Genomic DNA, 12643 nt, shown 5'->3' with positions numbered 1-12643 from the left:
ATTATGTCAATTCTGACAATGCATGGAGGGTGAATTGATGCGGACTGGAGGATGAAAAGACCCAAAGGAAGGTGGGCACTTACCTAGTGTCCCATCCCCCGCCGTCTTGAGGGCGTTTAACTCTTCTTTCGTTAGCTTGGAAGGAACTTGGTGTCCGACGTTATTTAGAGTGTCTGAAGTCTCTCCATTGGTGGCAGGCTCTGAATTTAGGACTATTCCATGTTTCTGGGAACAAAAATGAACTTGTTGTAATACTCACGGACTCATACTAGGTTAAACTTTATTTTATTAATAATAATGAGAAAGAAATTATTTTTCTTGAAGTCAAGGAAACAGAATCAGAGAAGGGGTAGGCACCACAATCATAAATATCCTATCGACACACACAAAGCTGGGATGTCTTCCTACAAGGGTGACTTCTTTCCTGCACGTTCTGGTCCATGTCTTGATGCTCTGGTCCATGTCTTATTGCGCTGGTGACAAGATGCTGTTACCAGGCATCCTTTGTAACTGGAGGTAGGGACCTACGGGCTGCCACATGGTAGAGCAGTGGGCAAATCCCTGTAAAGTGACCTCCTTTTAACACCCTGGTTGCATTTTTGAAAAAGAGAGAGATAAAGAGATATGTGCGTGTTCCGAAAGGAATAAACACAACTTATGTTAAAGACGGAATAAAGAATTGGCTAGAATGTTTGGTGTCTTTGAGGGAAATATAATTCATGCTTACGACACTGTGAAACACTCTAAAAACAATTATACTCACTTGCTACCCTCACGCCCATGGCTCTCTCCTTGAGCTCAGCGGGGGCCCCAGTTCCAGGCTCACAGTCCAGGGAGGAGCAGTGATAGGAACCTGTTCCCTCCAGTTGACTGCTCTGGCCTTGACCCCTGACCATAAGCAGCTGACACTGATATGTCTCCACTGATGATCTTGAATTTGCCATGGCTATACCCTCTTCTTGACACGGTCTCCTATGATGTTGATAACCCACCCAGAGCCTGTTTTCCTTCACTCAGTGTCTAGCCAGCAGCTGAAGACCCCCAGACACGGCACAAACAAGACATGGAATTTTCCTCAGCCCACAGGGTCTCAAAGTCTAATTAGTGTGAGCCTCACCCACGCCACCAACCAGCTGGAAAAGTCCTTAAATTTGAACTTTTAATATAAAGAAACACAAACATTCTCTAATTTGGCGTGATGTCCAGGAGAATTTATCAAAGGGTATGAGAAAAAAAATGTATGCAGTATAAAAGAATTCTTGGAGGTCAGAGGTGCTTTTGAGATCACATATGCTTGTCAACATCTAAAGGAACGGGCAGACCCGAATGAACCCACATTCATTTTACGGGTCTCTTCAGTGTCAGTTAACCGAAGATTTGAATTGATTAACCAGAACTCAAATCAATGACACGCCATTAATTAACGCCAGTACATACGTAGAGTCATTCTTGAGAACCTGGATTTTTTTTTTTTTTTAACTCTACTTTGGCTTCATACCTTTAACTCCTCTTTCAGCATGACTACTTCTTCTCTAAGATCATCTCGGTCACTCCTTATGGAATCAAAGAACTCTTTCTGCCTCTCTAAAGCCTGAGTGTGAGCGGAGAGAGAGAGAGAAGATTCACATGGGTGAGAAGGTGACTAAAGCAAGAACAAGGATTCCACTACATGGAAAACCACCAGAGTTAAAGCATTGTGTAGAATACGTTCAGGAGACAGACAAAATGCGAGTACTGAGCTTCTCACAAATTTATGGCAGCCAAGGAACGTTGCCTCCTGCTCCCTTAAAGGCATTAAGAGATGCCTTTAAGGGAGCACTGCCTTTGCACTGCCTGTGCACAGCTTTCCAGCTCAGTGAGAGAATGAACACAAGCCATGCACCCACTCGGATGAGAGACAAATGAGGAATAAGAAGAAATGCGTAAGAAACCCCAGGTGACGACTTGGGCTATCTTTCTACATCAATTCTTGGTGTTTGTTGTCACAAACGTCAAGTGATCTTAAAGCGCACACACGTGTGCACGCTCAGCAGTCCTAAACGAGCATGGGTGAGGACATAGGGGGAAAACCAGCACGGCCTCACGTGGCCTGTGCACTGACGCTGTGCTCCAGAGATCTGCATCAGAGTGGGGCAGGGTGGGCTGCGGGGTTTTGAAAGTCCTTTGTCATCAGGAAGCATGGCCGGCCCTCTAAGTGGGCTGCTGTCTTCCTACTTATCACTCCTAAAGGCAGGTGGGTTGCAGTGGCTTTTCTTTTTGAAGAAGAGGGAACTGGGGCCTCCAGGGGGACACATCCAGGAGGGAACATGTGGGGATAGCACCTGCCACCTTGCAGCTTCCTCTGATGCCTTTAAGAAAGGCACAGGCCCCACCACACAGAGAATCTGAGGGGCCTGAGCTTCCCCATGTCCCACCTGCCCCGCGGTGCCTTCCCCGCTCCTTGCATCTCGGGGTGCTGCTGGCCCGCTTGGCACAGGCAGAAAGCCCAGTTAGCCTCAACAAGATGCCTGCCCACCCCATGTCGGACGCCCACTTCAAGGTCAGAGTTACTGTGGGCTTGAGTAAGCGAGTGCGTTCTCTGTGTCACTAGTCCTGTGTCACACGAGGGCACATGCACGCTCACACACGCATTTCTGCACCTGCATGCAGACTGCCCCTGTGGCCCTCCCACAGACTTGGGAGGCCTACCCCTATCTTCTTGTCTTTCCACTCTATTGTTTCCTGAAGATCAGAAATCTCCCTGATATAACTCGCCTGCTTCTGCTGTAGCTGTCGGATTTCCTGAGGAATAGGAACAGATAGAAAGAAAGCAGAGAGGGGGTTAAGCAGGAAGACCGAAGCGCAAGGCTTGATAATCCAAGAGCTGTAACTGCTCATGAGCCCACAGACCCGTGCCAAGGATGTACCAGCCCCATTTCCTGCATCAGCCCACATCCCTCTCTGCACGCCAGAACTGCTTCCTCAGCTTGGTCCCCAGTGGCCAGAGGAGTGGGCAGAGACCCTGCCTGGGGGACATCCTTACTTACAGGCACTAACTCGTTCAAGTTAACAAGTGAAAAAGTCAGAACCAATCTTGTATCATTTTCCTATTGCTAAGGTCACAAAGTACCATTAATTCAGCAGCTTAAAGAAAACATGAATTCATTCTCTTAGAGTTCTGGAACTCAGAAGCCCAAACTGAGTCTGATGCACCAGAATAAAGATGCAGGCAGGTCTGGGTTCTCTTTTGGGGGCTCTAGGGCAGAACCCACCACATTCTTTGGTTCATGACCCCTTCCTCACATGGGACCAGCCTTGAGTCCCTCTCCCCCTATCTCTTGCTGCCTCTCTTGCCTCCTTGCATAAGGATCCGGTGATGAGAGTGGGCCCCCAATAACCTAGGGTCACTTCCCCATCACAAGGCCATTAACTCCACCATGCCTACAACGTCCCTTCTGGCATGTGAGGTGCCCCAGCCACAGGTCCTGGGGATTGGGACGTGGACATCTCAGGGGCCATCATTCCATCCTCCACGCCTCCCGATACAAACACAAAGCCCCCAAGGAATGAAACTCTTCACCAATGAAAGGAACTATTTTCTTTAAGTAAGGCATGGAGCATTTGCCTAAACTCTCCATTTTCAAGAACATGGCTAAGTTCCATAACGAACCCCCAAATACTCCTAAGACGCAGGAGGAAAAGCGAACGAGGGAGCGCTACCCACCTCCAACAATTCTTCCCGCTGCTTCAAGGCCTCCTTCACTTCGGCAAACTGGAACTGCAGGATGCTGTGGGCGTGCTTCTCCCTCTCAAACTCCTACACGGGCAGGAAAGAGCACAGACACAGTGACCGCACCACACTCTCTGCCTTTCAAGTTCACGTTCCCATGACTTACACTGACCTTGGAACAACTACCTATCACCAGTCATCACAATTTTCAAGGCCTCTTTAGCAACACAAGCCCGCTTCTCTGGACTTTCTGATTTCCTGTAAACTTTGCCTGCTGACCTGGTGCATCAGACAGGTGCTCCCTGACTCTTTTCAGGCCAACAGGGGCCCAGGGGGCCCCTTTCTATGGAGGTTCTCTGTGCGGGGGACCTGGAGGAAGCAGCTGCATGAAGGACTTAGGATGGAACTCGCTCTGATTTTGAAATCTGATTAGGAATACTCTTTAGCATAAAAAGGGGGGTAAACACGGTCTACTTTGGCAAGCTTATTAAGCGGATGGCCAACCCTGTACTCCAGGGCCCCCACTCCAGGGCCAAAAGCCGCTCCCCTAGTCCGACCCTCCCCCTTCGCCCCTGACATGGCAATACGCTCTTCTGGTCTCTGGCTCGGCTCCGAACCTGCACCATCCCTGAGGATGGGCTGGTACCCAGGTTTAGGACAGCGGGGAATCCCCCTCCCAGGTCAGTAAGGAGGTTATTCTGGGAGAGATGTGCCCTGCGCTTTTCACCCTGGCCTCACCTGCTCACCCACTTTCTGAAGTCTGAGGGTGCAACAAGGACCTGCCTATTGGGCTCTGCTTGGTCCCTGTTCTCCAGCTTGGGACAACATTCCAGGATCATCCAAATTCTCTGGAATTAGATTTGAGGGTTCTCGGTCTGTTTCCTGATGCCTGGCTGATGACATCCCAGGAATATTTAGGAAGCATTAGCATATACTGCCCACAAGTGGGGTCCACAGTGTGCGCTCTGCTCCTATAATCCTATAATCTGTCATCATCAGGTCTCATGGGAAGCTTCTCCTTTGTTTCAGAGTTTGGCTCTCAGGAACTTCATCAACAAAATTCTTCTTGAGCTTCTAAATTCTATAGCAGTCAAAGAAGGAGACCTTTGAGTTGTTAATGGCACTTTGGTTTTTAACCCTTGGGATCTGGGGGATAAAGCCAGTTTAAAAAGAAAAAAAGACAGTGACTCTCACAAATTAAATTTTCTGTTTATCTCAACAACTCTGGAAAACTGGACAATATTCTAGGGTTTGATAGACCAACTAACTCTTTAAACTATGAAAAACAAGTATTTCTTGCTTTATATCCTACAGAGAACATCTAATTAGTCTTCTGTCATTGATTTCAATGCAGGCTCAGACTTCTCACTGCTATCATAAATTAATTTAGCTTAATGAAGTTATGTAACTTTTAAATGGAATAAAATAAATGAATATATTTGCAACTGGCTATTTCTTGGTGGTGTTAAGAGATAACAAAAATCCAAGAAATGTGTATTTATTAACAAGAACATCTTTTTTTTTTTAAGATCTTATTATTAAGTCATCTCTACACCCAACGTGGGGCTCAAATGTATGACTCCAAGGTCAAAAGCTGTAGACTCTTCTGAGCCAGCCACCCCAACAGGAGAATCCTGGAGTACCCAGTTATGTCTATCCAAACATGTGGGTTCTCTACAGGCTTGTTTTTTCCTGGTCATGACTTTATCTTATGTGCAAAACACACGATGTTTTCCCTATAAAATTGTCTCTAGTTTACAGAGCGAAATTGTGCATATTAATATTTCAAAGCCCTTAGTAAAGAGCATGGCATTCTTATTCACAGATGTTGGGGCTCCTGGACAAGTGGAGAACGGTCATTTTAAAAAAATGACGACATCTACACACATACACACTCCCCAGATGCACTGTATACCACACACACACACACACCCATACATAAACACACACCCCAGACACACCATATAACACACATACCCACACCCACACCCACGCCCCTTAGACACATTGTATACCATATACATACATACACATACACACCCCTCTAGACATGCCATATATTGCACACACACATGCACACACGTCAGATGCACTGTATACCACATACACACACCCATACCCCCCAAATGCGCCATATACCACACACACACACACACACACACACAGCAGACGCACTGTATACCACACATACACACACACACAAAACCCCAGACACGCTGTATAGCACACACACACACACACACACACACACACTCCACTGTCCTCTTTCACACTGATGCTTACTTTGTTTTTCTCATCATACTGCCGTCTGGACTCAGCCAGCTGCTCTTCAAGCTCTAGCAACATGTCCTTTAGGGTATCAACCTGGTACAGGAAGTTTGTCTTTTCATTGTCCAGCTGAGCGTTGGAAACCATAGCCTTCTTATACTTCTCTTCCACTTCTGCTAGTGAGTCCTGCAGAAACCATGTCGTGTTTTTGAAATTGTGTAAGAGAACAAAAACAAAGATTAGTTCAGCAGTCTTCGAAAAGGGAAAAAAAACAAACCCCAAAACCCAAGAAAACCCTGCCCTTGTTTTAGACTTTATTTCTTAGGGCAAATGGATCCGGATAAGACACACATGACAATTTCAAATGCACAGACATTCCCCCCTTTCAATGCAGTCAAATTGGTTATTAACCACTCAAGAGTATTAGTCATTAACTCAGAAAGTTAGTTCTTAGTTGTGACTGGAGGAAGATGGCTTCCACGGCCATCAGTGCAAGGGAGACATGTGACAGGGAGGCTCTGGGCCTAACCCTGGGACCTGAATCCGTGACTCAGGGGCGCCCGTCAAAACGGCTTGGGCCGTTCTGGTTTCTGAAGTTGTCCCTCAGGAAATGTGACCAGGATGCCGGAAAGAGCCAGTGGGTGTCGGGTGAGAAAACACCTGTCCCCAGCTGCCGGCTGCCCTGGCTGGGCTTGGGAACCGGGAAAGGATTACATGGAATTTTGTTTCCACCTACGGACGACTCAACAAGCTACACATGTCTCACTGGGTCAGTCCTGGAAGGATGGAGGGCATTCCTCTGAAAGGACAGCCATAGTGAGAGAGACCTACAGAGGAAACACAGCTCTCCCACAGCTCACACCCTCGTTGGCCAGGCAACGGGGGAGTGTGTCTGTCCCCAAGCACAGATCCTGGGAAGGTGACCGCAGGACAGGGAGGGTGAATCCCTAGGGTGGGTGAACTACCCAAAGTGAAAGAGAGATGGGCACTGCGTGGTCAGGCCCCTGAGGAGGCCTCATGGAGCCCCGGGCTGTGCTCGCCTATGCTCGTGAACCAGGGTGGCGGTTCCCAGTGGGACCCCCTTCTCACCGCGCATTCAGAGTCAACTGTAACATCCCCCTCTCTTCAAGGAGAGGTGACAAGCATGCCAGGGATTGATTCATTTTAAAACCAGCGTAGCCTCTGGTTGGTGTTCCTGTGATAGAAAAGTCAGACTATTCTGGAGGGTCCTCTCTGGGGGGATGAAGAGGAAGTCATAGGCTTACCATCTAGCACGAGATCTACAGAGAACACAGTCTTCAACGACCCACCTCACCACCGAGGAATACGGCCACTACATTTCCTGGCTGGCACGAGGCCATGACAACACATTCTTACTGTCATGCGTTCTTGCTCAAATAAATCCAGGAGGGTACACGCTGGAACGCTGCTTCAGCTAGCGAAACTCTACAACATGCAAGCAAGTACTCTGGGTGTCTCAGAAACACGGCAATAAGGACTGGCTTCCTGGTGGCCGTCCAGCCCTTAGAGATGAAAATTAAGTGAAACATCGTTTGTAGGGAACTAGGGGGAACAAGAAAGAAAACCCCGAAAGTCTTGCACGGTACACTCTTGTGGGAAGTGAGAAGAAGCTGGGTGTGGACCGGGGAAAGAAGGTGAGTCCAAAACATGCATCAGGAAGTGTGTTAGTAAGTCATCCTCCTAAGGGCCACCGGGCTCAGGGCTCCGTTTAAAAGCTGCGTCAGGGAGGCTGCTCAGGCCATGAGGCCCCGCCCGTGCCCCTGCCCCCTGGAGTTCTGCAGCCTGGAGGCTCCTGAGGGAGAGCATGCTGTCTGCGTGCCTTCTTCAGGGTTTTCTGAAGTTAAGCTGGGTTAACGCCATCAGCCCACACTTGTGTAAACTGGTACCTTCATCTCTTTCAAGCCCTGCATGTATTTGCCTTCTACGTCCTGAATCTGGTCCTTTAACTCATTCAGTTCCTAGGAATTGGCAAAAGAGGCTAATGATATCGGGGGGAGAAAAGTGATCACGAATGCAAAAAAAGAGAAGCCATCCTCTAAATCTTTTTTGCTTTTGGGTCGTTGCCCTCATCTGGGGAGTCTGGGCAGTGATTTTCTTTTTTCTTTTTTTTTCAAGTGTTGAAGGAAAATAAAATGAATTTCAAAATCACAAATGCTTAAAATTGAGGCCTATCTCATATGATATTTCCATAAAATTTTACAAAATGTAGGTCTGTGTCCTTGCATTTTTGCACAATTTTATAAAATAGGCAAAAGAGGTTCCCCCAAATGGAATGGGTTCTTTTATTCCTATTTCATAGCTCGCTCAGGCTCTCTGGGTTGCTGCCTGGTGCTAGACAGAGTGAAATACTGAAGATGGGACTCAGCCGGGCTCCGTCCCTGCGTGTACAGAGCTCCGCAACTTGGCTCCACATGCCTGGGGCCTGGAGTCTGGCCTGAGCTACACTCTCAGCACACACTCGCCGAGCGGATGGACGGTGCTCTCCAGGCCAGGAGCAGAGACGAATCAGGGCTGCTCGCAGCCAACTGCTCTTGGACGTAGTGAAGAGCTTCGTTGGAGGCCCAGGGAGGGCGCATGGATGTTTTAGGAAGAGCGGCCCACAAAAACTGTTCTTACAAAGCACAAGACTTTGAAGACACTTCCGGGGAGACCGGACCCTGCCCTGGCTGCTGCTGCGTCCCTTCTCTGACCTCCCTGGCAGGTGGCCATCTGGCTTTCAGATACTATGGGCACCTTTGCACCAGTTTTAATTATTAGAAAGTTCTTCCATCAACAAAGCCAATTCTAGTCCTTGACGCTTCCCCCTTGGGCCTTGGTTCTGCGCTCCAGGGGACCTAAGTTCCCGTTGCCTGAGGTTCCTAGGACTGTTTTTGTCTCTTAGACACTCAGAATGGCCCCCCACCCCATCGAGTGGTGAGTTTGGAGCACAGAAGAGTGCTTACACTCCAGTAGCAGGAGGAAAAAAAAAATCACTGGAACACAACAATGATCTATTCAAGGCAGATTATGCATACCACGGATGGGAAGAAAGACCATATTCTAGGCAGGGGAGGGGACATTCAAAGGGCAAGGTGGTGTTTTTGGGAGCAGTGAGTAATCTGGTGTCCAAAAAAAATGGAGACCATTCCAAAAAAAATGGAAGCCACCTGTCTGTGCCTGCCTGGTGTACGGAAGTTGGCTGAGCACCATAGGGCTGCGGGGCGAAGGCCTCAGCAAGGTGTGCTAGATAGCCTGGGGAGCGCAGAGGGCACGGGTCTGCCCAGCCGGGTTGGAGGGAGTGTGGGGCGCGGGTGGGGTGGCTTCCCGTGGGAGACGCCATCTGAGCTGGTGTTTGTGGGACTAGAACAAGTGTTTATGGGATGTAAGGAAGACTGGTCCCAGAAGAAAGATCCAGAACCTTACAGATTTGTGCTCGAAGACTAATTTTCCTCAGAGGTCCTCTAGGTCACAGGCAGGTTGGCAGCCTTACCTTGATTTCCCTAATGGAGGCCTCGGTGTCCACAGAGATGGAGGTGTCCCCACTTCCCCTCCGAGAGGAGGTCCCGCCGAGGGAGGCCAGGGTGGCTGCAGACAGGCCGGGCAGGCCACGCGAGCCCTGGGACGCCACAAGAACCAAATGTTATTTCAGACAAAACCAGAGTTCCCTGAAAGTGTACTGCGATGTTGTCAGATTCCCTAGGGGCTTATTGGAAAGCAATCAAGAGAGGGTCCCTTTGAGGGGCCTCATGGATGCCTGAGAATCAGTCGGGGTCCACCTCATGCCCATGCCTGGCCCACGGGGAACCTCTGCTCTTTGCAGGGTGTGACACCCATGCTGGAAGTGACTCTGGGGTGACCCCCTGAAGGAAATGGTGTGGCACACATGTCCTGTTCCCTCGGGCCAGTCTCTTCATTCAAGATTAACCAATGCATTCTCTTGTCAGTTTCATCCACGCACGTGGGGGCCCTCGTGGTTTATCAACAGCACAATGTCAAGGCTTCCAGAAATTCCTTACCTTCTCGGTGAACTCTTTCTCTGGTCTCTCTTCAACCTGTGGAGGAAAATGGACAAATACGAAATACTTAAGCACATTAAATGGATAATATGGGTTTAGAGGGTAAGACGGTCACACGACATTAGCTTCCTTTGTGATTTAAAAACTGCTTTGCCAATGAAACCTGTGGATCTACTAGAGCCAGGCTGTTCCAGGCACAGTGGGGGCTCACGGACAGCTCATGGGGCCCAGCGTGAACTTTACTGGGTGGTTTTTCCACGTTGTAACTTCCACGGGAACACGACGTCTGAACGGCATGAGTAAACTGACCACAGGAAGCTCCTCATCAGGGACTTGTGAATGAACCCCATCTGCACAGGGCTCCTGCAGAGCTTCCCACAGTGCTGCGTGTTGGTGCCCATGCGGGGGATGAGGACAAGCTTCCAGCCTGCTTCCCGCCACCCCCCAGCCCCCCATCGCTATGGTCACAGTAGAGAGTGGGACCAGGCCTCTCGCTGCCCAGGTCTGGAAAGCAGGAAGAAGCAGTGGAGCCATTACAATTCTTCCTCCTTCTCATGAATAATGGAGCCAAAGTGAAGATTCTGGTTGAACCACCTTGGGACTGATGCCCAGATGCGGGGAGCTGGCGGCGGGGCCAGGGGGGTGGCGGCACAGGAAAACCTGCCAGGTGAAAAGGGAGAACCCAGAATCTGGCTATTCGTGAGGCTGTCTGTCCCTTCTTCGGGCAGGACTCTCAGGGGGACCCAGGGCAGCCCACGGAGCCCTGGCATCGCCCCTAAGGGACGCCATGCGTCTTGGAGGAGCCTGGGGGTCAACGGGCTGTGGCCGGCACTGGGGCTTCATCTTTCTTTGCTGAGCATCCTACAAAGGCCAACTTCTTCTTTTTTCTGCACATTGAGGGCTCCTTTCCATAAGCCCATCGGGAAGGTCACAGAGGGTGAGGAAACCTCTGCCTACTGTCTCCAAACCTCTGGGGGAAGCTGAAAGCTACTCAGGCCTTTCCTAGCATGTCTCTGATTGCCCTTCCTATAGCTCAGATGTTCTTAACTCTGACCTCCAGGGAGCCGAATACAGACCACAGTTCTGCCTCAGTAGACCTAGCGGGCGGCCACAGGCGCTGCTGCTGCCCTAGCACATTCAGCCACAGATATTCCAGACACAGGTCGAGGAACCCCGATGGAGCTGCGTCGGAGGCTCACGGACACGCAAAGAGCCCACAAGGAAGCTGGGCTCGGGAGAGCATGAGGGTGTAGGGACGAAGCACTGGTCGGGACACCGGACAGGCAGTGATCTTCTGTGAAGACCGACACTCCCTGTCTGGTGCCCACCCTGGGCCCACATGGGCTGGATGCTCAAGGCCTCACCACCCCTACCACATCCCCCACAAGGCTCACTAACAGCTAACTTCTCTCCTCCAAACCCGTCACACCTTCACCTTTCTCTTCCAGGGCAGGACATCTGAAGCAAATAGGAAAATAAGATGGCAAAGTGTAAGACCGAGTCAGCCCACCAGGAGGCTCAAATGGAATCCCAAAGAATACTCGATTAATCCAAAAGAAGGTAATTTCCAAAACCAGCTCCGAGCTTAGCCAAGCTCAAGTGTCTCCTGCTCATAAGATCCAAGTTCAGCCCTGGGGTCTCATTCCCGAAGCCACCCCATGTGGTCTCCCCAACTTGGGTCTTCAGCAAGAACTCCCTGTTTTCATTTTATTGGTCTTCTTACTGTCCTCCGAGTAGGAGAGGAAATGAGAGCGAAGTGGGATGGATCAGGTTCGTGGGATGGATCCAAGGGCAGACTGGCCTCCCTCCCTGTCTGTTAAATAAGCCATTCATGAGGGGGCTTTGGATGCTAGTCCTGCCCCGCCCAGAGGACTCTCCTTGCCACTAGGCCACACTGGTTGTCCTCGGAGAGCCTGTGCCAGCCTGTGCGTCTCACAAGAGCTTCCCAGGCAATCTCAGCCCATGTGTCCTTCTCCACTCCTTGATGTGGGCTGGTCGCAGCCCATTAAAGACAGCTGGCTCTCCAACTGTGTGCCATGCCTCCTGCCATTTGTTGGCATATGTATTTTGTGGGTGTGAAAACCACACCCCAAATTATCCTTCTTTCCAGATGTGTGTGCCACATCAGCCTGAGCAGATGTTCTGTGGGTCTGAGGTGGCCTTTGGCCAAGAAGGTTCTAGCTCCCTGCCCCTGGCAGACCCCCAAAGAGCCCCGGGCTAGTGTTCTCATTGTGATGCTGTCAGCATTTCAAGTGTGGTTCTTCTCTCCACTCGGGAAGAAAAATATTCCTGAAAACTTCAAATCACTGAGGAAAAGCGGACTAGATAGCAACTGGTTTGCAGGAGAATCAGTGTATTAAGTCTCCTGGGCCCGAGTCCCTCACTCCCTAGAAGCAGTACGTCTATGGAACACGTACTCATGAGATGGAAGGAAGGAAGGTAATTTAATTACTGGTCGAACATGAAGAGCCAGCGTCAGACTCTCAAGTCGCTGCTGAGAAGCTGGCTGCTTTTTGCCTCTACAGGTTACATAGAATCTTTTCCAAATGCTTGTCAGCAGCAGATAAATATTCTGTATATAAATGAAAGTCCAGAGATCCACCTACGGAGATAGCTGTACCCGTACAAGAAGGACTCCATGTTTTTTAGT

General features: G+C 49.7%; 1 protein-coding gene across 26 annotated transcripts in view; it reads right to left on the bottom strand.

The window, feature by feature from the left end:
- Positions 1-12643, bottom strand: part of LRRFIP1 (LRR binding FLII interacting protein 1) — a 139379-nt gene that overhangs the window by 16210 nt on the left and 110526 nt on the right. For 18 of the 26 annotated variants that reach the window (XM_032857604.1, XM_032857606.1, XM_032857605.1 and 15 more), the window contains 8 exons: positions 9994-10029; positions 9468-9593; positions 7885-7956; positions 5993-6163; positions 3704-3796; positions 2689-2781; positions 1499-1591; positions 84-225 (listed from right to left, as the gene is read on the bottom strand). In XM_032857604.1, the coding sequence (XP_032713495.1) occupies positions 84-225; positions 1499-1591; positions 2689-2781; positions 3704-3796; positions 5993-6163; positions 7885-7956; positions 9468-9593; positions 9994-10029 (826 nt within the window). The remainder of the gene's footprint in view (positions 1-83; positions 226-1498; positions 1592-2688; positions 2782-3703; positions 3797-5992; positions 6164-7884; positions 7957-9467; positions 9594-9993; positions 10030-12643) is intronic. The other 8 variants (XM_032857608.1, XM_032857592.1, XM_032857602.1 and 5 more) reach the window with 4 other exon arrangements.

Source organism: Lontra canadensis, unplaced genomic scaffold (assembly GCF_010015895.1).
Source record: "Lontra canadensis isolate GAN:19392208 unplaced genomic scaffold, GSC_riverotter_1.0 scaffold13, whole genome shotgun sequence".
NCBI lineage: Eukaryota > Metazoa > Chordata > Mammalia > Carnivora > Mustelidae > Lontra > Lontra canadensis.
This window is presented reverse-complemented; position numbering and strand designations above follow the sequence as displayed.